The sequence below is a fragment of the Lagenorhynchus albirostris genome, chromosome 10, assembly GCF_949774975.1.
Source record: "Lagenorhynchus albirostris chromosome 10, mLagAlb1.1, whole genome shotgun sequence".
Classification (NCBI taxonomy): Eukaryota; Metazoa; Chordata; class Mammalia; order Artiodactyla; family Delphinidae; genus Lagenorhynchus; species Lagenorhynchus albirostris.
Window position 1 is genome coordinate 84,878,507 of NC_083104.1, and position 27,148 is coordinate 84,905,654.

Genomic DNA, 27,148 nt, shown 5'->3' on the forward strand with positions numbered 1-27,148 from the left:
TCTGATTTCAGCAGATGTTGTAACCGGCCTGGAATGAGGAACATTTTCAAACTGGAAGAGAAATGTGTATGAGTTTAACATCCCCACATGGGCTTCCCTGGTGGCTCAGTGGTTGAGAGTCCGCCTGCCGATGCAGGGGACACGGGTTCGTGCCCCGGTCCGGGAAGATCCCACATGCCGCAGAGCGGCTGGGCCCGTGAGCCATGGCCGCTGAGCCTGCGCGTCCGGAGCCTGTGCTCCGCAACGGGAGAGGCCACAACAGTGAGAGGGAGAGGCCACAACAGTGAGAGGCCCGCGTACCACAAAAAAAAAAAAAATCCCCACTTCATTCAGAAGGACAAGGTTGAGTGGGGAAAGCTCTGTTGACAACAACGTAATTGACACAGTGGTTTTGTTTGTTTTATCAGCAAATTGTTTTCTCAAGCAAAACCCCATTTGTGGCCAGAAACCTCTTAGAGAAGCTTTCTAGGCAAATCCAAGTGATGGAGAAGCTCTCGGCCGTCAGTGATGAGAACATAGGAAGCATCAGTTCTGTCATCGAAGGTGAGCACCTGCAGTTACGCTGCCATTCTTATAAATGATGACCCCACGAGCCCCCTCCCCTGCCTGCATCTATTCATGGCTTTGTTAGGATGGCAGAGAAGCGCTCTTGGGCTGTAGAGGAAGGTCTCCACACGAGTGTGGTCGTAATTAACACCATGCTTCAGCCTTCGGAGTCGAAGCAGCAGACGCCTAGCTTTTTCTAGCGGGGCCTCCACCCCCAGAAGGCAGACGCTAGTGTATGCACAGAACCAGCATCCACCTCCCCGGTGGTTTCACAGACTTGTTGTCCTGGTGTGGTTCCATTTGGGACAGGTAATCAGGATTGTGCTTGCACCACAGAGCTGGCTGAGACAGCTCCCATAGTGGTTGACTGTCAAGGCAAGGTGCTCTCAAACCCTACTGGGAAAGGTAGAAGAACGAGAAGTCAAAGGCCTTCAGGAGCGTCCCTGGTTCAGAGAGCTTTAGGTAGAGAACTTGACCCAGGAAAGATGCCTTTGAATCTGTGTGGTCTGGCTACAGGGCTGTTTCCTAAAGGCAAGAATCTGTATCGTTTTTCACATCAGATCGTCTGTGGAAATAGTGGAAAACTAGGATCTCCTGGATTATCTCCGATTAAGCTTAAAACACCTTGTAGGTTCTCTCTATACATTTCTGCCTCCTGCTTCCGGTCCTCCCAGGAGCAGGTGACCTTGGCAGGTCTCTGAGAGATGTGAAAAGGGGCAGGACATTCAGACTCCTGTCTGTTCCTCCCCCAGGCCCCTCTGCATGATCACAGCCACATGAGTGAAATACTGACCGTGGCATATGGCTCTTCAATCATTTCAGTCAGAGAGCCACCTGGGCAGGGTGAAAAAACTCCTTCAGTCATCCTCTGCTCTGTTGCACCCCCTGCAGAAAAGTCTCCTGAGGTTTGAGTCTCTGATCCTGTATATTTTTTGCTGTTAAGTTATAGGAGATGAGATGATTGGACCTTCTCCCAAGGGTAGACCTGCTGTTTTCTATCACCTAAAGCAAACAGCTTTGCTTTTGCTGCATTTCCTTTGCTGCCCAGGCTGGATGAGATCCTCATCTCAACTTCTTTGCCCTCGGGACACCTGCCAACGACAGAGGAATCCTGTAGTTCTGATTAAAAAACAGTCTTTAAAAAAAAAAGGAAGGCCCTTGGTGATGCCTTCCCCATCCTGACCCAGGTCCATCTCTTCATCTATTTCATTCAAAACATGTATCATGGGATGGGGTGTTGCTCTTCTATTCCAGCCATACCGGAATTTCACAAAAAGCTGTCTTTGCTGTCATTCTGGACCAAGTGCTGCAGCCCAGCTGGGGTCTACCACAGCTCAGCGGACAGAGTGATTAAGCAGCTAGAAGCCAGCTTTGCCAGAACTGTCAACAGAGACTATCCCGGACTTGCAGACCCAGGTACAGGGCAGCAGGAGCAAGGGAAACATTTCTGTCGTTTGTTTTGAGAGTGAGCGCTAGAGAGGTTCCCTCAACGCTTTCCCCACAGCTAGCCCTGAGAAAGGGCTTACCCTCCAGAGAAAACATCATCTACTTAGTAAAATCGAAGAAAAGAAAGGCACTGAACATGTTTTCATTCTGAATATCAGCAGTGACTTTGAAAAGGACTATATGTCTGTGTTGCTATTGAAGTACGTATCCTTTTTTCATTAAAATGTCAGCAATACAGGAGTATCAAATGGTATAACCACTTGGGAAAAACTGTTCGGCAGTGTCTATAAAAACTAAATATATATACTCCTACCCTGTGATCCAGCAATTCCACTCCTAAATGTGTCAAGAGAAATACATGCTTATGCTCATTTTTTAATAGCAGCTTTATTCACAAGAGCCAGAAATTAGAAACAAGTCAAATGCCCATCAACAAGAACTTGGATACATTGTAATGTAGTCATGCAATAGGGTATTACATAGCAGTTTTCAAAAAGAATAAATTACTGCTACAAGCAACAATTTGGATGAATCTCACAGATATTTTTTGAGCAAATGGAGCCAGATACAAAAAGTCCATACTATATAGTTCCATTTATATGAAGTTCAAGAACAGATAAAGCTAATATATTGATAGAAGTTCGATTATTAGTTGCCCATGGTGGGGATAGGTGGGTGACTATAGACTGGAAAGGGGCACAAGAAAACCTAATGGAGTCCTAGCAGTGTTCTGTATCTTGATCCAGATGACAAGCTATACAGGTGTATAGACATGCAAAAATCATCCGGCTGTACACTGATTTCACTTTACAGACTTCACTGTGTCATGTACCACAATAGAAAGATGAATGAGTGAATGAATGAATGATTGATCATGTTTCTTAAAAGCTGCTCCGCATCTTCCCCTTCCAAATAGTGTTTCGCACACTGGTGTCCCAGATCCTGGACCGGGCCGAGCCCCTGCTTACCTCCAGCCTCTCCTCCGAAGTCATCACTGTCTTCCAGTATTACAGTTACTTTACGAGCCACGGTGTGAGTGACCTAGAGAGTTATCTGAACCAGCTGGCCAAGCAAGGTGGGACACGTTCTTTGGTCACACTGTGTGGGGCTCAGTTTAGAATGATCCCTGGTCTTTCTAGTCATAGTTTTTAGTGGTGGTAATTTTTTTTTCCCCAAGTCAACAGCTGGGCTAAGGTTCGCCTTTTAAATGACTTCTAGACCTTTCACATTAGTAAGCCCCTTGGCAACGAACCAGGGATTTGCTAAGCACATCCCAGTCATCCAGCAGGGGAGTGCCCGTAACAGGAAGCTGGTGAATGATTTCAGACTGCTGTCATTTCTTTCCCGCATTAATGTATTTGCCACTTGTGGGATCAAGCCCGCAGGCAGTGCTATTTTATGTTGCCCTTTTTGGTGGCGCTTTCATAATACTAAGCAGAAGTGAGGTTCAGAAGAAGACCAGTGGGGTGACAGATTGGGAAGGGAAAGGAGGAGAAGATGAAAAACCACATCTAAGGCTTCATATCCAGGGATTGAAGAGAACAGGCAACCAACGCAGGGGTGCGGCAGTGAAGCTCCTTATTGCCTTCTCATGTGGCCCTTTGAACATAAGAAATAAAATCAGTATCTGCAGTGAGTGAAAACCTCTTTGGGAGTGGAGCCAGGCCGTAAGGGGCTGGTTTCTGGTTCCCAAGTTTGTGCTCTATTTCTCCACCCACGCTTGACAATGGGGCAATGGAGGGGGTGGGGAGGGGAGGGAGTGAGGTGTGTTCTTGGGAGTAGACAGGTTGGCACAGCGCTAGTGGCAGAAACACTTCTTACTCTGACCCAAACCCAGGCTCAGCCCTTCTCTTTCTAGAACATTAAACCCTGCAGCACCATGTTCGGCACGGTGATTGGCATCACAGGGAGAAGAAGAAAATCTTCCTCCACCCAGGGCCACTCCAGCCTGAGCACGGGAGTCTGTGCTTAGGTCCCACTCCCCAGCCCCGAATAGCCATACTAGTCCAGAGTGCCAGAGAGGGCAAGCCTGGACAGGAGACGCCTCTGATGGAAACTGAATAATATAGAAATTTACTCAGAAAATTGATTTTTTTTTTTTTTTTTAGAAAATCGATTTAGATTGTGACAAATTTAGAATCAAGAAATGAAGAGCATAGGGCTTCCCTGGTGGCGCACTGGTTGAGAGTCCGCCTGCCAATGCAGGGGACACGGGTTCGTGCCCCGGTCCAGGAAGATCCCACATGCCGCAGAGCGGCTGGGCCCGTGAGCCATGGCCGCTGAGCCTGCGCTTCCGGAGCCTGTGCTCCGCGGTGGGAGGGGCCGCAGCGGTGAGAGGCCCCTGTACCACAAACAAACAAACAAACAAAAAAAGAAATGAAGAGCATAACAAAGTGAGACCCTGGGGTCCTAAAACCGCATCCCCTTCCTCCTGTTACACAGCCCTGGAGAATGACCATGGGAAGAACTCTAAGCCTTTACTTATCTTTTTTTCCCCTTTCTTTATACAAAGAAAAGCCGTTCATTATACAAAAAAAAAAAAAATTTTAGAAAACAGGAGAAGTACGAAGGAAGAGATTCAAGTCACCTATTCTCCTATTTTTAAAATATAACGTGTTTTTCAGTTGATTGTACGCTGGTTTTAAATTTCAAAATTGTGATTACTCATTATAGAATATTATATCCTGGTTTTTTAATTTGACATTATATCCCATGTTATTAATTCTTTGAAACATTTTTTAGTTTTATAATATCCCTGCATTTAGATGCATACTAATATATTTGATTATTGTTGAATGTTTAGGTTGTTTTCTGTTACTTATTTAGCTGTTATACATAATCTTATCCGGAGACTTTTTACTAGAGTGTTTATTTATAAAACAGTGAAGTTACCAGAACAACCACAACAGGAGAAATGGGAAATTAAAGCAAAGAAATCTTAATCATTCACAAATTTGTTCATGTGTAGAGGATGTGGCTCTATTAATGGAATGTGAATTTTGTTATATTTTCCCATCTGCACGGACCAGATACACTCTTATCCTAATGCTTTTGTGGCTAATGGATGCCCATGCTGGATATCTAGTTAAGGATTAGAGTACATAGAGCATGGTCAATTTGTCCAAATGGAACTCAGAATCCTATTTTTTATCATATTGTCCCCATATTCCAACCAACTGAATTTTTCCATCAGGGTCCAGTTTCCTGAGTGCAGACAGAGAGAAGGCTGAGTAAGGGGTCACTCAGGGTCAGGGTTTTGCCAGGCAAGTATGACTGAAATACAGGGGGCTGGGGACTTCCCTGGTGGTCCAGTGGTTAAGACTTCACCTTCCAGTGCAGGGGGTACGGGTTCGATCCCTGGTTGGGGAGCTGAGATCCCACATGCCTCACAGCCAAAAAACCAAAGCATAAAACAGAAGCAATATTGTAACAAATTCAATGAAGACTTTAAAAATAAAAAGACAGTAAAAAAAGAACACTGTAGAAACTGTTTACTTGTATTTTCTTCACTGTTATTTTTACATGTGACTGTTTAATTCATCTCTAAGTTATTATAGTAGCCATTATGAGGTAGAAATCCACTTTTACTTTTTTCTCATATGATTCATTTGCCTTGATATAGCTATTTGAATAATCTGTCCTTTTCTCACTAATTGGAAACATTGCCTTTCTAATATGCTAATTTTCATATATCCTTGGGTCTGTTATTATGTACATCCTTGAGTCTTATTTATATTTTTAATGAACATGTTCCTTTACTGTCAGAAGGTGACCTCTGTTTTCTTCTCACTCTCCAGTTTCCATGGTTCAGACTCTGCAGTCACTGAGAGATGAAAAACTGCTACAGGTCATGAGTGACCTTGCACCCAGCAGCCTCCTGGCCCAGCAGGAAATACTCAGGACTCTGGCTCTGCTCTTAACCGGGGATGACAGTGGAGTTAGTGAAGCGGTGATGCTTTACTTGGCAGCAGCCTCCAGAAACGAGCATTTCAGGGAAAAGGTAGGGCATGAAATGATGGACATCGAGGCAGAAGCTTGTTTAACTTTATGCCATTTACTATTAATAGTTTGTCATCTTTTCCTTTATAAAAATAATTTTTCACTTATTAACAATATGTAACATGATTTAAACTACAAAAATACTGAAAATACTGAAAATAGTTAAGTACCTGTAGGTCCAGCCCCCAGAGAAAACTGTTAATAACTTAGTGTACATTCCTTCAGATTTTTTCTATTTTATCCATGCTAACATGGATAATTATTTTTTTCTTAAGCGAGATCACACTATTCTGTTGTGCAACTGATTTTTTAAATGTAATATATCGTGGTTATTTTCTTTCCATGGCAGAACGTATCGATCTACTTCATTCTATTTGATGGATAAATGGCATCTCAGTATATGAATAATCCATTATTTTCTTATTCTGTATTGATGAGCATTTGTGTAGTTTCCAACTCTGAAAAATATTATGATGAACATACGTATGTATGTTCATGCACATGCATTTCTCATGAGTAGTTTGGGGTTAAGTCATCAAATTACTGGCTCAAACAGCTAGAATATTTTTAATTTGAAAAGCCATCACTCCTGATGCTAGGGAAGAGACAGTTTACCTCTCTCGGCTTTAATTCAACAGTCATCCAGGTATAATAAACATCTGCAATTCAAGCACATTGGGGCCCAGTACAGGCAAGGGCCTCGGTCCTCTGGGAGACCTTTACAACTTGAACAGTCATTCTAAAAATCAATTCATGTCAACCTTCAGATCAGCTCAAGAAAATCAAACTTGGTCCTTCTTGTCCTTGGGGAGGTCGATGTTGAACTCTGAGAAGAGTTTGCTTAACTTTTCTAAGGCATTACATAAGCTAGCCTGTGGTGACATGTACTCACAGGAAGATATTCCATTCTAATGCCATTTTGGCCCAAGAGCATGAACTTCATATTGTTCTTTCCTACAAAGTTCTGATCTTTTGGTAGAATTTGCTCAAAACTCTCTTCTATGGGCCGAATGCCATCACCCCCACTGAAAGAGCAAGACACGAGAGGCCATGTATTATGTGATTCCAGTCATAGAATAGAAGGCATGATGAATTGAGTAAAGAGACAGCTCTTTTAATAAACATGAATTTTAATGGATTTTTTTGTTGTTGTTCTGAAGGAAGTGCAAAATGTCTTGTTTTATCTGTAGCTTATCTCAGGGAGTAAAAATGATATATACACCTAAAACTACAAACAAATCGAAGTGTCTTCACAGCATCCTTTCTTCTTTTTCAGGCCCTGCTCTATTACTGTGAAGCCCTAACAAAGACTGACCTCTGGCTCCAGAAGGGAGCTTGCCTGGCCCTGAAAAGCCTGAAGGTAAGGTTCAGCCTCAGAGCCCCTGGCAGGTCAGCTTTGAGCTGACTTTGGCTTTGAGACTAAGCCAGGTGCATAGAACAGCTTTCTTGCTGTATTTGGAAGTACCTGCTTTAGCAGCATTTCTTCTCTCCTTTACACTGTATATTAGTTCGCGAGTCCTTTTTGTCTTTTTCTTTAACTGAAGTAGAGTTGATTTACAATGTTGTGTCAATCTCTGCTGTACAGCAAAGTGACTCAGTTTTATACACATATACATTCTTTTTAAAATATTCTTTTCCATTATGGTTTATCCCAGGAGATTGGATATAGTTCCCTGGGCTATACAGTAGGACCTTGTTGTTTATCCATTCTAAATGTAATAGTTTGCATCTACCAACCCCAAATTTAGTATCTAAATGTAACTTAGTTTTGTTAAAGTCGATACGTTTCAGAAAACAATTCCATTTCTCAATAGCCCACAGGAATCAGTTTGCCTGTTAGAAAAGTATCTTCCATCCCAAAAAAGAGATGACATGCTGATTTCATCAGTTTTTCTTGTGTACAAAAAAATAGCAGGAACAAATAAAATTGGCAAAGAAGTATTAAAATCCAGTGTGCCAATAAACTCCCAAATCCTTCCTGGAGAACTCTTTTTTACTAAGCAGCTCATCAATCTTAATTGTGTCAGAGGGAGGTGTAAATGGAAAAAGGGCTGAGAATTGCCAACATTAAAGAGCTTGGCTTTCAGTAGTCAAGATTTAATGTTTGACCGACCTTAATCACAAAATATAAGATTAATCATCCTTGAGAAAAGAATGAAAAGGCCACACCTTAAAATTTGCTGAACTCTTGGGTTGGTGCAAGGACCTGCAGGCCTGATGGAACATGAAGGAAGGGATTAACACCTCAAAAGAAAAAGTTAATGACCTGTGAAGAAAAACAGCTCTGGGAAAATTTGCCTTCCTTGTTACTTGGTCAAAAAATTACCTTGAGGTGGCCAAAAAAAGCACACAGTGGTTGCTGTGTATTTGGGTGCTCTCCTGATATACAGTGACAGGTCGGTGATGATAGCTCTGATACAGGGTTAACATAAATTAAGACATGAGGATAAGTGATCTGCACCAGTTTTTGTGGATTTACATGCTGTGAAGCTTACCATAAAAGCTACAGTTTTAGGACTTCCCTGGTGGCCCAGTGGTTAAGAATCGGCCTGCCAATCCGGGGGACACGGGTTCGAGCCCTGGTCCGGGAGGATCCCACATGCCGCAGAGCAACTAAGCCTGTGCGCCACAACTACTGAGCCCACGTGCCACAACTACTGAGCCCACGTGCCACAACTACTGAGCCCACGCACCTAGAGCCCATGCACCTCAACAAGAGAAACCACCACAATGAGAAGCCCACGCACCTCAACGAAGAGCAGCCCCCGCTCACCGCAACCAGAGAAAGCCCGTGCACAGTAACAAAGACCCAACGCAGCCATAAATAAATAAATAAATAAATAATTTTTAAAAGCTACAGTTTTAAAGTCTAGCTTATCCAGAGTCTGGGAGCACCAATTCCTCTCCTTTACCTTTTTCTCCTAGAGGATAGGATCCTTTGTGCTGACTAAAAGACCTCTTTCTAAACCATCTGCAGCCCCCCAGCTCCTGAAAGGGGCTCCATGCAGCATGATGTGAAAAACAGTGCAGACTCAACCAACCAACTCTTGTTAACTTGTCAGGGAAAACATTTTTTTTTAATTAATGATGGCAAACAGCTGACATTTTTCTTTCCTATTATCAAAATGAAAACAAGCTTGAGAGGTCAAGGTCCTCAAATCCAGTGGCCCTCCAATTTTAGGTTCCCCATCTGTCTTACTGGGCTAGAGTAACCCATAGTCTACCCATGCAGCTGCCATTTCATAAGCCTACGTTTCTTCCAGAAAAGAAAACTGTAATCTGTTACCCAATATCGACTCCTCAAAATGACAGGAAGAGCATTTTATTTCATAGCAGGCTCTCTTTCGGCTACCTGCCTTCAATACTGGTGTTTGTAGAGACACCTGCTGGGCCCTCTTCTCCCTTTATGAGTCGTCCCTGGGGAAACATCAACTCCTACGTTTTCCATCATCATCTCTATGCTAATAATTCCTCGTATTTCTAGTCCAGGTCTTCCCTTCCCATCTCTGATCAGCTTGCTCTTAGGTATCTCCCCTAGGAAGTCACCTCAAACTCCACCCATCTCATCCCCACCTCTAGCCTCTGGTGTCTTAGTGGATTGTACAACCGTCTCTCAGTAGCTCAGGCCAGAAACCTAGGAGCCATCAGTGACCCCGCCCTTGCCCCCACTCTTTATCCTCACTCTATTTACCTGGATTCGAGCTACCTTCCCACTCGTCTCTGCCTCCCTGCAGTCCATCCTCTCCACTGCAGTTAGAAAGCTCAGAATAAAAGACAACTCCTTCTTAAAACTCTTACATGGCTTTCCATGATCTTAGAATGATGTCCAAAATCTTTAATGTGGCTTATAAGCCTCCCATCGATTTGGACCCTGTAACAAGCTATTCCCCTTACCTAGAATGTATTTCCTTCTCCACACCCCCAAACACTACACATACACACAGACACACACATACACACACACATACACACACACACACACACACACACACACACCCCTACCATGTGCCCAAACTTGACTAACTCCTCTAAGATATCACTTCCTCCAGGAAGACTTCCCTGATCAGACCAGGCTGCATTTCCCAGCCGTGTTCTGCCCTACCACCCTGACTCAGCCTATCATTCATCATAATAATTAGTTTACTTCTTTCACGGTCTGTCTTTCCACCAGACTGTAAAGTCCTGAGGGCCAGGAAGGACCATGTCATATTCCTGGCTTGAATCTCCCAGACCCTGTGAACTGCCTGGTTCACAGAGTGCTCAGTAAATGTTTGTGGAATAAACAAATAGAAGAATTCCCATCCTTGATCTTTATTCCCCTCCTCTATTTTAGTATATAGACTAAAATTAGGAATTCTTACATTAGAGCTGTTTTGGAGGGAATGAGATACAGTAGAAAGAACTAAGAGAATTGGATTCTATTTTGGAAAGGCAGGCTGGTCACTTCACTTCTCTACATCTGGAGTCCCCTGTGAAATAGGAACTTAGCTGATCATCAGAGCTCCCACAAGTACAAATCCTGGGCTCCGACCCAGAAAGTTCTAATACAGTGTGTCTGGAGTGGCACCCAGGAATCTGTACTTTTACAAGAGCGCCCTAAGTCATCTTGATACTCCACTAGGTTTGGGAAGCCCTGGGTTTTTAAAGTCAGCTACCAGCTACGAAATGCTAAGTCTCATGTAATCCCACACATAAATGTCAGAACACTATTTTAACTATTTTCTCCTTGTAGGCTACTGAAAGCATTAAAATGCTGGTGACATTGTGTCAGTCTGATACTGAAGAAATCAGAAATGTGGCCTCAGAAACTCTCTTATCTCTTGGTGAGTTGGGGTTTTTTTTGGTTTTTTTACATGATTGTTTATTTCTGACACCCTCAAAGGGAATGGTAAGGAAAAGTTTCATGTACCTTGTTTTAGCAATTTTTCCCCTATAGGCTATCGGCGCACACACACACACACACACACACACACACACACACACACACACACACACTATGACTGATCAATTTCCATCTCACCCCAGTTCCTCGTTCTAACTACCTGGATGTTGAGGGAGAAGGTTGCTCTCTGGAGCCTTTCTAGCTGATTTCATAGTCTGGGCACTATTTGGAATCAAGAACACAGAAATCAAACTATCAAGCAGAGGTCAGAGTCAGGAAGCCAGTTTGGATTGCCAGGTTGGGGTTGGCACTACCTGGAGGACAGCGATGTGTTCCCCAGGATGCCATAATCCCCCACGTAACACAGCCTCCCCCAGACTCTCAGGTTAACCTCTGATTGCCCTGCGGGCCTATTGCCCCTAAGCCCCGACACCAAAGAAAAGAGATGAAGTTTTTTTTTTTTTCTGGAATATCCAAATAACCCTTCTCCTTCACTTCACTCAAAGTATAAATACTAAAGTCCTCGAATAGAATCCGCTCAGTAATACTAGTTGGGAAAAAGCCGCTGCCCTAGTGTGACTCTAGTAGCAGCTTAAGAATGTAAGGAAGACTCTCATGGCACTTATGGTCACCATGGCAATCACACTCATTGTCTGGTGCTCTTTCTTAGGGTTTAATAAGGCTTCATTCTGCTATTGATATATCATGCAATGCATAGAAATCTTAGCCAACATATGTGTGTTTAAAGGATAAAACAGTTATTCCTCACGGCTTGCTTTAGGCATAGAAATTATTTAATTCCCTAAAAATGTGCCCAGGGTATTATTAGTTTGAACTTCTTTTATCCTTTAGTGTTCTGAAATAACAATGAAGGAAGGAATAGCCAGCAACGCTGCTCTTCCCACTGTAACCCGAGGAGGCTCATCCCTGTAGATGACCCAGATCCAGTTCAGCTGCACAGACAGCCGTATCGCCAGGGTTGGTCATCACACCTGCTTCACCTTAACTCGTTACAGATGTGGCTCCCCAAAGCCCCCATAGCCCACACACCACCGGTTCATGATTCTCAACCCTAGATGCCCACTGGAATCACCAGGGAACCTTTAAAATACACCCGTACCTGGGCTCCACTTCTGATGACTCTGCTCTTGTCCGTCTGAGCTGGGCCTTAGCACTGGGATTATTAAAAGCCTCCCAGGTTGAGAACCTCTGAACTCAATGTTATGAATCTCCTTTGATCCTAAGACACAAATACTGGTGTATTTTTATCCCACACAGACGACTGAATTCATGTAGTGCAAATAGTGTTTTTGATGGGAATTGGTAACAGATACTCGAGGGCTGAGGGTTGTCACAGGGCGTTCGAGGGGCTCCGAGCAGCTGCTGTTTACCAACCAGTACGGAATTATTTCAATGTTTGAACCCAGAGCTGTCCAGTAGATCCCTCCATGATGACGGGGCTGCTCTATATGCACCGTCCCAGACGGCAGGAAGTATTCACATGTGGCAGCTGAGCGGTTCAACATGGCTCTTGTGACTGAGGAGTTAGTTTAATTTTGAGTGGTTACCGTTTAAATGTAAGCAGCCACCTGAGGCTGGTGGCCTCTCCATTGCACAGAGCAGTTTTCACCGCGCCTCTGGCCGTTCCAGCGCGTCCCGGCTGGACCTCAGTCTTGTCCGGAACCACACTGCCTGACACCCCAAAGCTCGAGCTCTTTCTCCTCCAACACCCTGCCTACTGTACAGGGCTGTTAAACGGACTAGCAGAGGAGCCAACACAGATCCAGGCCCCTGAAAACTGAATCTTAGTAACAGCGAGATGCCCTGAAACCCCGGCCCGGGTTGTGTCACTGTAAAGAATATTGGGTAACACGTGCCAGGCACTGTTTTGAGGGATCTACATGGATTAGCTCATTTAATCCTCCTGAGACTCTATGAGGGACCGTTAATCCCAATTTACAGAGGGGCACAGTGAGGCATGCTAGGGTTGCATAACTCACCCACGACACCCAGACCCGGTCAAGCGCTGCAATGGAACCCTGACCCTCTAGGGTACCTGGATGCTGTAGGTTACTGGAGGAAGAACTGAAGACCTCTAAATTGGAATCTCCCTGTGAGCAAACTAGGAACTAGCCTGGTATTATTGGGTTTTTAAGTAGCATTCATTAGCCTAGGCATCCACAGGGGTGTGTGTGAGCGGGCAGGGAGTATGGTATAAATGTGCTTAATTTAAGGCCCTCTGTCTCTCCTCCCACTATCATCAGCCAGAAAGGCATTGCTGTTCATGTTTTATATTCAGGGTTTTGCATAAATATTTTGTTTCAAATAAAGGGTTCTACTCCAAAGTAAGAAAAAGTTGGAAACTATTGAATCAGGGAAAAAATAACGTCTGCCTCAGAAAAGTCAAGGCATGCAGAAACAATCAACAAAAGAATCTAAAGATTGATGGCTTTTGCTTATAGACGAGTTCACTACGAAGTTCTTTTAAATACACGCAAATCTCTACTTTTGTATCTAATGTATTACTGAAAAAGTTAAATGTACTGAAAAAGAAAACAATCAAAAACAGACTTTTGGTTTATTGAAAGGCCTTTATATCCAATAAATTATACAAATATAGAGGCAATATATTATAAAATCCATGATTACACTCCTTTTCTAAAACCCACTAATATCAATATATTTCCAGCATTTCAAGGAATCTTTTCTTCTGTTTTTCTTCACAGTGAACTTCTGATTGAGCACAATTAATTATTTGCATCTTTGTCTCATTTGTATTAAATGTGTGAAAGCCTGTTTCTTATCACTAGTTATCTGTACTTCATTTTCCCATTTTCTAACCATTTTTTCTTAAATAGGAAAAATGGAGTAAAATATTCAAATAATTTGCAAATACATGTTGGCTGTTCAAGATGGTACTGCTGATAGAACCGGCCTAGTTGTTGGCTGGTAGACAGCATCAACATGTGTACAGGGCAAAGAATAAATTTTTAGCAGAAGTTTGAAAGCCTAAACTTGATTTTATGACAGATCATTTGGATGTACCAATATCTAATGTATAAAAGTGAAAGTTACGTAAAAGTTCAATGCACTGAAATCAAGGACTAGCCATACTGAAATCACTAATGCACTTAAAATATAATCCATATAATTTCTCAGGAATAAATCTATTATGTGAAGTTATTGACATCAAATGCCCATAGGATGTCTGCTGTGTTTCACATTCTTTTAGTCTCTGGCATTAGCTCAGAAGTTCTTGGTTGTTCTAAACATTACCTAGAAAACAACATAATTAAGAATAGCCAAAATGACTTCTTCTCACCTAAAGTCAACCTTAGCAAAATATAGCGACCCCTACCTAAACAACTGGTATTATTATTCTGAGTGATGAATAAAAAAGTTAAGTTCAAACTGGTATTCATTTTTGATGCTCTATATGCAGGAGAAGATGGGCGGCTGGCATATGAACAGTTGGACAAATTTCCTCGAGACTGTGTTAAAGTTGGAGGTCGTCACGCAAGTGAAGTTGCCACGGCCTTTTAATTACAAGTTAACTCTGCCTAACAGCTGTCTTAATAAATGGCCCTGTTAATCAAGGTGGTGCTGTGACTTAGCTCGAAGTTGTTGAGGTTGTCTGGGAATTTAACATGTTATGGGAGGAATTCAAAGTCCTCTTTCGCAGTACTTACCTGCTTTTCCTTCAGCCAACAGAATAGGGCTCTGTGTCTTTCAGTAGATTACGTGGTTGATTGCGTCTGACAATACTTAGTAAAAGAGTCTGTCTTATCTAGTATGTATGGGATTTTAAATCAGCCGTCTTTATACATTTTTGGAAGTTCTTCTATAAGCTTGAAATAGTCACATGAAACTTTGGTAAATATCATATGCCTTGCAGTGTTTCCTCTGTTGTGTTCTCAGGGTTGAGTGGCCCCCTTAGTTACCTAATTTTACCTTAAGTGCAAAGCAAAAAAAAAAAGATTTCTTCAAGTAAAAGTTTGCCTGCAGAACCTGCTAAAAGATCATATTGTAAGAGTTTATTTCTTTTTAATTTCATTTTTTCAAGCCTCCACTATTTCTCTTGTTTCTTTCGTCTATTGTGAAAATTCCAAAGGCGTGTTTCCATTATGGTAAAAAAGATGGGTAGATCACTGAAAACTACTTTATTAAGATTATACCCATACTCATTTTAAAGAAGATACTCAAAACTTAAGCTTTTTTTTTTTAAAAAACAAGAGCCATTTTATAATGATACTTTTACAATAGAGGTATTTTGCTGCTAAGACAAATCAAACCCAGAAGTTTTCAGACAGCTGTGATTAATTCAGAAAGTTATGATGCTCCTTGAAGTAGAAGAACATAGAAGTTGGAGGAATCCTAATGGGGTGGAAGCAGAGGGTCATTAACAGTGGTCTTTTCTTCTATACAAATTACCATAAGGTTAGGAAGAGGAATGACCTGAATGATGGTTACTGCCCCCAGAGGAATCACTCATCACTGGATAGGATCCTTTGGCCAAATAGTTAAACCAACAGCTCCCGTATTGCTTCCACATCAGGATAGCAAGTCCTTCAAATAAAGTACAAGTCCGTTCAGTAGCTCTTATTAAATAACTCTTCTTCCTCTTAAGAGTATACAAGGTGGGATATGCCAAGATATCTAAATAATATGTGTGAGTGTAATTTGAACTGTGGAATATCAACTGTTCTCTGAATGTGCTTATATAAAATATCATTTAGATGTCATTTTAAATATTTACATTTTAGCAAGACCTTTAAAAACAACTCATTTCATTTTAAAGTGAAAATTGTTTGTCAGGCTTCCTGGCAAATAAGTTCTTTCAACTGTGAAGTTATAATGTATATATATATTTGTAAATTTATAAATATTATATATATGCATATATCTTTCATTTTAAAGGTACACTGTACAGTCTATAGTTAGTATGTATAGTCTACAGTCTGTTAAATGGTTGAAATGATTTTTATAGAAAGTCAAATCACAAATGTTACAGAGTTGTTTGCTTTGTTGTTTGGGTTTTTTTTATTTTTTGAATATTGCATGAGTACTTCCATATCTTTTGTATTCACTTCTGCATTTTATTTTTGGTTGAACGGGGTGCTTTTAGTTTTGTGGCATTTGTATTCGTCACTCTTTCAATCACGTAAATTAAAATAAAAATTATTTTTGAATTACTAGTCTCATGTTCAGAGTCTGGTGTATTTCTTTCACATGCCCCTCTTGAGTTGGTATTTACACAACACACTACACCTCATTCTCAACTTCAGTTTATTCTTATCTTGAAATTCCTTTATCCATACATGAGGATGATATTTACTTCTCAGATTTGTTGTAATGCTAACTGGAGAAAAAAGAGCTGCATTTCATCACATCCCTTCGTCTGGAACGTATTCCTGTGCCACCTCATTTTGTCTAAGTTGCTATTGGTATTTTTATGTCTGTGGTAGGTTAGTTAACGTTTCTCGGCCTTAGAGAAGTGGCCTTCTGTAGGAGGCTCCCATGCGTCCCAGCAGTGCCCTCCTCTCTTGTCACCCAAGCTGTATGCTCTGGGGCTTCCCCCTAAGAGGGCTGCGTGGGTCCTTCTTTTGTGGCAGGCTGACTATGTGGACCGTCTGGTAGGCTTGGTTGGCCCCTAGTCTGGTGGGTTGCCAGGCCCTGCCTTGTACAGATGCTGCTGGCTGCTGTGTAGTGGGGCCTGGTCACGAGGTAGCCGGGGGTGGAATCCTTGGGGGCCCTGAGGCCAGTGCTGGCTCACTGGTGGGTGGAGTCAGGGTCCTGAAGAGTCTGGGGCTGTTGCCCACCCACGGGCAGGTGAAGCCAGGTGCTAGTGTTAGTGATGGACTGCTGGCAGGCAGAGCCAGGTCCTGGAGTCCGGCTGCAGGGCCCAGGGATCCCAGAACTGCTTTCAGATCGTTGGGGAGTTGGGGATGGCGGTTCCTGATACAGTTGGGTGTGGGGTCCAGGGTGTCCAGGAGGCTGCGTTGGCCTGCTAGTGGGTAGGATCAGGGCCCTGCTGGTCCCAGGGTAGGGTCTGGCCTGTGGGATGGTGGCTTCCTCGCTTCTGGTGTCTGTCCCCTGGTGGGTGAAGCTGCCCTGGAGACTTAAGGCCGGTTTCCTGGAGGGAGGGTCCCGTGGCCGGCCGCTGGTGGGTGGAGCTGGGTCTTGGCCCTCAGGTGGGCAGGGCCGTGTCTAGAGGTGTGTCCAGAGGCAGCTGTGGGCTCTTTCGTCTTCAGGCAGCCTGTCTGCTGATGGGCGGGGCTGTATCCCCGCCCCCCCCACCCCCTCCGCCAGGTCTTAATGATCCAAGATGTCGGCCGGCGGGAGTGTTCGTGCAAATGACTGTTTTTTGCCGTCTGCGTCTGTGTCCCCAGGGTGAGCTGCAGCTGCCCCACCCCGCCTCTCCAGGAGACTCTCCAAGACCAGCAGGTAGGTGTGGCCCAGGCTCCTACCAATTAACTGCTTTTGCCCTGGTCCCAGTGCGCGTGAGATTTTGTGGGCGCCCTTTAAGAGTGAAGCCTCTATTTCCCCTGTCCTGTGGGGCTCCTGCAATAAAGCCCCGCTGGCTCTGGGGCCTCGTCTTCCCAGTGCTGGAACCCCGGGCTGGGGAGCCTGAAATGAGGCTCAAAGCTCGCACTCCTGTGGGAGAACGTCTACAATGTATTTATTCTCCAGCTTGTGGGTCAGCCGTCTGTAGGGGGAGGGGGTGTGGAATTTGATTATATCACAGTCCTCCCCTCCTACCCATTTAGTTGTGGTTCCTTCTTTAGGTCTTTAGTTGCAGATCTTTTCTGGTAGGTTCCAGTCTTTTGCACTGATGGTTGTTCTGCAGACAGTTGTGATTTTGGTGTGGTTGTGAGAGGAGGTGAGCTCAGGGTCTTTCTGCTCCCATGTTTTGGCCTCTCTCAGTGCATGTGTTTTATCACCCAAAGGTCTTAACTTTGTCTTCCCAACGCCAGCCTGCATAAACAGTTTCTTTAGGAGAGGTACCTTGTTGTAGAAATCTCGATAGACCTGTGCACGCCTTGCTAATGCCAAGGTACTGCTTCCATCACGGGTGGCTTTCCTTGCAGTAGTTACTGCAGGTGGCCATACATAGAGCCTGCGCCATTTCCAAACTAAGCTTTCCTGTTCTACTTTGTGATGATGCCTTGCAATGCCACCGTGACTGCAACTCTGCAAACCCCATGTCCCAGAGCTGCGTTTCAGAGTTGTGGTATATATGAGCAGAGACTGTAAGCCCCCTGAGGCTAAATGAGTCTTTATTTGTATATGTTCCCAACCCAAACCCCCACCAGCATCATCACAGAGAAGCCCCTGACATTCAGCTCTGAGAGTATTTACCAAGCGATTCATTAAATACCAGTGATTGCTTAGTTACTGAGTCAGCAGTAAAAACAATTTCCCCTATATGGTTTGTTGCTGTACTGCTTAGCTGAATTACCTTACTTACTTTATAAAATTGTAAACCAAAGTCAGCAGAAAATACCAGCACTTCTCACTATATCAGGAAAACAAATCAGTCAAATAGAAAAATAAATATTTTTATCCCTGAAATTTTCCTGGGGACATTATCTCTTATAAAACAAATATGATGGATTTTGAGAAAGTTCTAAGTACACTTTTTGCAGGGAACAACAGTTGTTTGCTAAAAACTAGTTCTCTAACTTCTCATTTATTCAACAAGTATTTGTTGCATACTTAACTATAAATGAGGTATGCGTATGCCAGGGACTGTTCTTGGCAATGGAGCTATAGCAGTGAAGAAAAAAAAAAAAAGAGAGGACATAAAAATCCCTACCTTTGCGGGGCTCCTATCCTGGAAAGAGGAGACAATAAGACAGAGAAAAGGAAGGAATTCCCTGGTGGTCCAGTGGTTAGGACTCCGCACTTCCACTGCCGGGGACCTGGGAACTAAGATCCCACAAGCTGTGCAGCACGGCCAAAAAAAAAGACAGAGAAAAGTCATGTAATTGCCCAGTGTTGGTGTGGGAGATGTGATAGGGCAAAGATCACAAGTTTCAAAGAGAGTGTTCAGGGAAGGCCGAATAGAAAACTACATTTGAGGGCTCCCCTGGTGGCACAGTGGTTGAGAGTCCGCCTGCCGATGCAGGGGACACGGGTTCGTGCCCCGGTCCGGGAAGATCCCACATGCCGCGGTGTGGCTGGGCCCGTGAGCCATGGCCGCTGAGCCTGCGCGTCTGGAGCCTGTGCTCCGCAACGGGAGAGGCCACAACAGTGAGAGGCCCGCGTACCGGAAGAAAAACAAAAGAAAACTACATTTGAGGATGGCCTGAGGAACTGATGGGATGAGTCAGTCATGTGGATATGTGGATATCCCTGGGAAGAACATTCCAGGCAGAAGCAACAATAACCACAAAGACCTTAGAAAGGGACCATGCTTGATGTTTTAGATTTTCTAGTAGCCACTAGAAAAGAAGTAACAAGAACAGAGAAAGCTAATTCTAATAATATGTTCTATTTAACCTAATATATCCAAAATCTTTCAACTTGTAATCAATATAAAAATTATTAATAAGATATTTTACATTCTTTTTCTCATACGAAGTCTGTGAAATACAGTATATACTTTACACTTACAGCACATCTCAATTCAGACTAGTCACATTTCAGGTGCTCCACAGCCACGTGTAGCTATTGGGTACCATATTGGATAATGCAGGTCTATGTTTCCCCAGTTGTCCCAGTAATATCCTTTATAGCATACACACACATACACATGCTCACACACATGCATGCACACACATAGATCCAGGATCCAGCCATGCGTTACATGTTTAATTTAGTTGTCATGCCTCTTCAGGTTCTTTTCTTTATTACATTTTTTTTATTGATTTACAATGTTGTGTTAGTTTCTGAATCGCAGCAAAGTGATTCATATATATATACATATATATATTCTTTTAAAAATTCCTTTCCATTATGGTTTATTACAAGATATTGAGTATAGTTCCCTGTGCTATATAGTAGAACCGTGTTGTTTATCTATCTGATTTATAATAGTTTTTATCTGCTAATCCCAAACTCCTAATTTATCCCTCCCCCCACTTTCCCTTTTGATAACCATAAGTTTGTTTTCCATGTCTGTGAGCCTGCTTCTGTTTTGTAAATAAGTTCATTTGTATCATATTTTAGGGAAGGGTAAGCTGTGACAAAGCGAGAGAGTGGCATGGACATATATACACTACCAAACGTAAAATAGATACCTAGTGGGAAGCAGCCGCATAGCAAAGGGAGATAAACTCGGTGCTTTGTGACCACCTAGAGGGGTGGGATAGGGAGGGTGGGAGGAAGGGAGACCCAAGAGGGAAGAGATATGGGGACATATGTATATGTATAACTGATTCACTTTGTTATAAAGCAGAAACTAACACACCATTGTAAAGCAATTATACTCCAATAAAGATGTAAAAAAAATAGATTCCACATATAAGTGCTATCATATGATATTTTTCTTCCTCTGTCTGGCTTACTTTACTTAGTATGATAATCTCTTTGTCCATCCATGTTGCAGCAAATAGCATTATTTCATTCTTTTTTATGTCCGAGTAATATTCCATTGTATATATGCACCACATCATCTTTATCCATTCATCTGTAGATGGACATTTAGGTTGCCTTCATGTCTTGGCTATTATAAATAGTGCTGCTATAAATATTAGGGTGCATGTATATTTTCAAATTAGAGTTTTCTCCAGATACATGCCCAGGAGTGGGGTTGCTGGGTCATATGGTAACTCTCCTCTTCAGGTTCTTTTACTCTAGAACAGTAATGGGCCCCTCTTTGTTTTAAACTTCCACATCTTACTATATTTGAAGTGTACAAGCAAGTAGGTTTTGTAGAATGTCCCAAATTTGGACAGGGTGTCCAAATACCTACTTTGAAAGTAGAGACAAAAGGATTTGTTGATAAATTGGAAATGAGATGTGAAACAGACAAAAGCCAACGATGAATCCAAAAATGTCAATCTGAACAACTGGAAGGAAGGAATGCCATCTTCCAAGATAGGGAAACTGAGAAGCAGGAGATTTAAAGAAGACCAGGGGGCTTCCCTGGTGGTGCAGTGGTTGGGAATCCGCCTGCCAGTGCAGGGGACGTGGGTTCAGGCCTGGTCCAGGAGGATCCTGCATGCCACGGAGCAGCTGGGTCTGTATGCCACAGCTGCTGAACCTGCACTGTAGAGCCCGCGGGCCACAACTGCTGAGCCTACATGCCATAGCTGCTGAGGCCCGTATGCCTAGAGCCTGTGCTCCGCAACAAAGACCAGACACTGCAGTGAGAAACCCGTGCGCCGCAATGAAGAGTAGCCCCCGCTCACCTCAACTAGGGAAAGCCCGCGCACAGCAACGAAGACCCAACGCAGCCAAAAATAAATAAATTAATTAATTAAATTAAAAATTTAAATTAAACTATAAAATAATAAAGAAGACCAGGAATTTTGCTTCAGGCATGTTAAGTTGGGGAAGCCTCTTAGACATCCAAATGGAGATACCAAGTTGGTGATTGAAGGTAATTGTGTTTGGAGTTCAGGTGAGAAATCCAGTTAAAAATATAAAATTGGGAGTCTTCAGCATGTGAATGGTATTTAAAGCCATGAGACTGGTTTGTTTCCTCCAGGAAGTATAGATAGAAAACAAGAGATACAGGAACAGAGCCTTGGGACACTCCAGTATTTAGAGGTCATAAAGAAGAGGGGGAAGCAGCAAAGGAAAAGAAGAGTGACCAGTAGGGAATTAAAAGACTATGACATCTTAGAAGCCAAGTGAAAAAAGTGTTTCAAGGAGAAACGAGTGACAAATGCTGAAGACTGAGAATTGGATTCAGCAGAATGAAGGTCTTCAGTGACCCTGACGAGCAATTTCAGTAGAGTCATGGTGGGGTTAAAATCCAACTTGGAGTACATCCAAGAGAGGATAAAAGAATATTTCAGGGACTTCCCTGGTGGCCCAGTGGTTGAGAATCCACCTTCCAATGTAGGGGATGCGGGTTCGATCCCTGGTCGGGGAACTAGGATCCCACATGCCATGGGGCTACTAAGCCCGTGCGCTGCACCTACTAAGCCTGCACTCTCTGGAGCCTGCACGCCACAATTAGAGAGCCCTCACGCCGCAACTAGAGAGGAGCCCACGTGTCACAACGAAGAGCCCACACTAGCAATGAAAGATCCTGCATGCCACAACTAAGACCCGATGCAGCCAAAAATAAATATTAAAAAAAAAAAGAATGTTTCAAATAGCAAGTATGGCAACTCTTTGAAGAGTTTTTGTATAAAGGGGAGCAGAATACTGCACATTTTGTGAATGTGCAATAACCGAGAGGAGGGGCTGTATGAAGTCAAAAGAGTTGTTTTATTTTTTTAATGAGAAAAAGTACAGCATGTTTGTTGATGCAAAGAACCCAGTTGAGATTGAAAAATTAATAAGGCAAGAGAAGAATAGTGAGCAGTCTCCCTGAATGGAGTGAGAAGGATTGGCTGAAACCTGCATAAATGGAGGGGGCATCGGTATAACAGGAGGAAAGCCAGAGGATATGGGCGCAGACGCAGATCGGTGGGTAGATGTGATGGGGAGAGCTGTGGAAGGTCTTTTTTGATTGCTTCTATTTTCTCAGCAAAATAAGATCAATATAGGAAATCTGTGATGTAGAGAAAAACTCTATGTAGCACATAAGCAAAATGGGCATAATACTATGAAAGATCAATGGAAAGTTCAGTACAGGTTGGAACAGTCAATGGGCAAGTTCCCAGTAGGCGTCACCTAAGCAAAGGCGCAAAGACGGGAACGAGCTGAGTGTGTGTTGGGGGAAGCCAGTTTAGTTTAAGCTGAGATTCTGTGCACCAGAGAAGTGAAAGTAAGCTTGGTTTAGTTCAAACTGTAGAAGGCCTTCAATGCTAGGCTGAAGAAAGAATCTAGGCATCCATGGCTTCCCCCGGATTTGTGTATTCCATTCTATGGTGTTGCTAAGCAATGCATTCCAGAGTTCTTGACTGTTCACTTCTGTTACTGCCAGTGGTGTGACTTAAGCACCCTTGGCCTTTTTACACAATGGCAAAGACCCGGGCTTACTATGCACAATTTTGGATTCAGGTTTATCGATATTTTGTGGGGCTGTATCACCGCCTCAAGAAATGCTGGAGTGTCGTTAAGGGCTTTTTCACTAAAAAGGAGGAAGAACACATCCCTCCAGCTGAGAGTATTTTTCACAAAGAAAAAATTGCGGTGCTTGGCCGTATGTTGAAGGATAAATCTCTAGCCCTTGAACAGAGAGCTCAAGCTGCCTATAGAATTGGACTGTTGGCCTTTACAGGTACTGATTTAACCAGCTGTGCTGACAGAGGTGTTCCACAGTCTTTTCGCCTGTTGTAACACTGTCAGCGAGTGATTCTCTTAGCACTCGTCTTAACATTCCAATAACATTTCCTTTGCCTAAATTATTAGTTTTTTGTCTTTGCACCGCCAAAGATATTACTACTTTCTCCTCAAGGATCTCATGTTTTCAAAAGAATGTGTCCATCAAATAAATTACTAATAAGGTACTTTCCTGTTTTTAATTTAAAAAGTATATATATATATATATATATATATATATAGCACACACACTGAAATTGCCTATCAAACTTTTCAGTATCATGAAAAAATTGAATCTATACTGAATTGATATAATTTCAACCCTTTTACAGGATAAAACTACTCAGTATTTTATTTTTTATCTTGTAAAAATGCATTACACAGACAGTAGTTCAGAAAAATCATGAAGAACTTAAGGCTTTTAAAATACCTACTAGGAAAGCCAATAGGTGCATTAGTGAAAAGCAACTATTAATGTATACTTGGCTAGAGAATTAAGTGGTAAACCATTTAAAGACACACTGCTCTGATTGTCAAGTCCAAACTTGCTTCACTTTTTTTTCTAATACATTTCATGTAAAAAAATTTTACAGACAATCCTCAACAACATCGCCTTATTAGAAGCTCTTGTTGGTAGCTGTTAGTGTCCTTGGTAGATCGATTATTTTTTAAATGGGAAAATGAATTACTTCAATGTAGTTTAATAGACTACTTTCACAGAACGGTGTCCATGAGAGAAAACATTTACTGTTTTCAAGGACCAGGGGGTCCTAGGTACCAGAATGATTGAGAGCCACTAGCAGAGGACCAGAGAGAAGACGGAAACTCAGAACACCCAGGTGAGGGCGGTGTAAATGGCATCCTCCACTTGAGGCGGGCTCAGTTCCCTGTAGAGCTGTGGTCACCATTTGGGGTAAGAGTTAGCTAATTATAAAGGGCTCAGAATCCTTTAACTTGATGTTACTTAGCCTTGGTTGTACTGGTGGGAAACGATGGAAAGGGCTTATGCCCAGGCTTTGGCTAAAGCTTTACACTGCACAGAATATCCTCGGGACCACGGGACTGTGGTAGTGCAGATAAGAGGACTCCAAACCAGGTCAAAATCCCAGTGGCTAGAGTCCAGCCAACTGTACCAGCGTCTCCTCACCACCTACCTTGTCCTCGTCAGTGCCGCCTAACTAGGACCTGCTTGGGGTTTGAGATTTGAACTAGGATGATCTGGGGTTCAGGTATATGATGGAAGTAGAGTCAAGCACCAGGTTGGTCCCAGATCTGCAAAAGATTTGGGCTGAGAAACGTGTAAGGAGAACAGGACAGTGATGGACAACTCATGAAAAACCTCTCTCTTACCATTTAGACCCTGGCTTTGCCGCTCGGCCTTTTGGGTTTTCCTTTGTTTGCTCTAATGCTCTGGTGCTTTTTCAAGTACCGAAGACAGAGACTCGGGAATGAGACCATGAGGGAGATTTGCTAGGTGAACACAGCCGGGCTTTAGTCATCTTGCAGTACTGACTCATAGGCGCCTGATTGAAGGAAACAGGGAGGAGCTTTGGGCAGGCAGTGCTCTTCATATAACTCCACGCTGATCAACACACACTTTCTCATGTTCACAGCAGCACACGGGGTGGGGGAGAAAGAGGAGAACTCAAAATATCCGAAGTATCACATCCATAGCGACGAGAATATAAACACAGGAGCACTCAAATGTCACTAGCTACTAGATACACCAAATACTTCTGGAAATGCAAATGCTTGTTTTACAGGAGGACCAACTGCTGGAAATTTTGCAGCTGAGTACATGAAAGAAGTAGCTCACTTGTTGCAAAATTACAAGATGGAACCAAAAATAAAGATCCAGCTGCTCCAGAGTGTTGCATCTTGGTGTTACTTAAACCCTGTCAGCCAGAGAAGAGCCAAACATTTGCAGTTTATTCCTATTCTCGTTGATCTTTTTGATAACAGACTTGAGCCTACCATGAAAAGTGACATAAACAGCAACCTCCTGCTTAAATTTTGGAGTTGCTATGTTCTCTCTGTCATGACATGCAATAACCTGTCTTGTATGCAGGAGCTTAGAGACTACAGTTCTCTAAAATATCACTTGCAAATGTTGGCCAGTGAGAATTGGTCTGGATGGCCCGAGAATTTTGCAGAGGAGCTGTATTTCCTCATTGGTTTTCACAGGAATTAATTTCTCTAAATCCAGTTACCTGATGCAGCTGTCTGCACCACTGTATCACCCTGGAAAACTGAAATAAATAACAATAGCCGATCACATTATTCTTCAGCGTTTTCTTTTAGATAGTTGAAAAATTCTATATACATTTTCATAGTTACTGCAATAACCAAACTTATGAAAAGCGCCACTGTTTAAAATAACCTCATAAAAATTAAGTTCATAAAATGAGAATTCACTGGAAGATGCATTCCCTATATAACTGTTAGGAGCAATGGTGTGTTTGGGGGGCTATTAGATGACATTAAGCTAAGGCACCCAGAAATGCCAAATCCAAACCCAACTCACAGCCACACCCTACAGTGGACACTGTCGTCCCACCCATATGTATCCTTTCAGCCCTATTTCAGTGACGGCCTTCCGGTTGCCACATCTTTGGCCGAGGTTGCGTTCTGGCTACCAGACCATGATCTTTCTGCACATCAGGCTGACCAGTTTGGGGGAGTTTACACTGAATAGGAGCAGTGCTTGCCTCCACTGGCACAACTCTGGATAGAGATGAGTACCATGTGTTCAGACACCTAAAGACAGCCTAAAGCTAGGCTCTTGGATTTTTACTCTCCCTATTTTGCCTGTTAAGAGAATATGTAAAAGAAAGCTTGCACCTGACTTTTGTACTGCCCAGCCTCATCAAAAGCTTTGTTACAAAAAATGCTTACGGAGAAGCGCTTACAGGATGTGTACCTGTTTGTGTCTCTAACTACATTAACATTTGCCTCTAGTTTAAGTCGGAGCCATCATAGATTGAACTGCGTACTTTTCCTATTTCACAGACTTGCCTTGACTAAGCTTACTTTAGCGTCACGCTTCTACCTTTCACTGAGGGGCCTGTAAAAAAAAGTAGTGTAGGTCCGTGATCCTTGCTTGTATCTATTACAGGAATGTTGTGAGGGATGTTAATCACATCACGTGGATTCGTGAGGCTCTCGGGAGCCAATTTTCTCAAAACTTAAACCCGGAAAAGCTGTGTTCTACTGAGCAACTGTTATCTTTTCATCCTTTGTGGATTTTGTGAATTGTGTTAACGCAGAGTTTCTGAAACTAGAATTCAGTTTATAGTGGGAGAATAAGGGTCGGAAATCATAAGTCCCCTTTAGAAACTGGGTCACGGCCACAAATTCCTTTATTCAAGTGCTTTTTAAATTGAATTTGAATTTTTCCTCAGAGGAATTCATGAACGTAGTTTGAAGAGTCAAATATTGCCAGGCCTCTGATGAGAAACAGAGGTTCAGATTTGGGCCTTGAGGCATTTTTATGCTAAGCTATGATTTTAAAATCGCTCTCCAAAATTTTAACAAATGGTTGCTATTTTCCTTTGCTGTCCCTTGTAAGCTCATCTCTCTCCAACATTTGGATTTTCTTAGAAGCAAATCCACGATAAGAATTTGAGCACAAGGGCTTTATTTGCTAATCTTCATGTGGACATACGCTTTCATTTCTCTTAGGTAAATACCTAGAATGGCCGGATCATACAGAATGTGTATGCTTAACTTTTAAGAAATTACCGAACAGTTCGATAGCATCTGTGGCATTTAACATTGCCACCAGCACTGCCGGAGAGTCCCAGTTGCTTCATGTCCTTAACACTCGGTATGGTCAAGTTTTGCTTTTCAAACTTCAGCCATTCTGATGGGCACATAACAGTATCTCACTGT

At 42.8% G+C, this 27,148-nt stretch overlaps 2 protein-coding genes across 3 annotated transcripts in view; both read left to right on the forward strand.

Moving 5' to 3' along the window:
- The window catches only part of RIPOR2 (RHO family interacting cell polarization regulator 2), an 88,248-nt gene extending 72,216 nt beyond the window's left edge, over positions 1 to 16,032 (forward strand). Inside the window, exons 17-23 of one of the 2 annotated variants that reach the window (XM_060163564.1) lie at positions 408 to 543; positions 1,801 to 1,962; positions 2,909 to 3,067; positions 5,790 to 5,992; positions 7,268 to 7,351; positions 10,724 to 10,814; positions 14,316 to 16,032. In XM_060163564.1, the coding sequence (XP_060019547.1) occupies positions 408 to 543; positions 1,801 to 1,962; positions 2,909 to 3,067; positions 5,790 to 5,992; positions 7,268 to 7,351; positions 10,724 to 10,814; positions 14,316 to 14,416 (936 nt within the window). In that variant the 3' untranslated portion in view covers positions 14,417 to 16,032. Of the gene's footprint in view, positions 1 to 407; positions 544 to 1,800; positions 1,963 to 2,908; positions 3,068 to 5,789; positions 5,993 to 7,267; positions 7,352 to 8,500; positions 8,654 to 10,723; positions 10,815 to 14,315 lie in introns of those variants that run through there. The other variant, XM_060163563.1, reaches the window with a different exon arrangement.
- Positions 16,033 to 22,954: 6,922 nt separating this feature from the next.
- ARMH2 (armadillo like helical domain containing 2) lies at positions 22,955 to 25,532 on the forward strand. The gene is made up of 2 exons (XM_060163565.1): positions 22,955 to 23,216; positions 25,021 to 25,532. The coding sequence occupies exons 1-2, from the start codon at positions 22,955 to 22,957 to the stop codon at positions 25,446 to 25,448; spliced, it is 690 nt and encodes a 229-aa protein (XP_060019548.1). The 3' UTR covers positions 25,449 to 25,532.
- Positions 25,533 to 27,148: the final 1,616 nt, after the last annotated feature.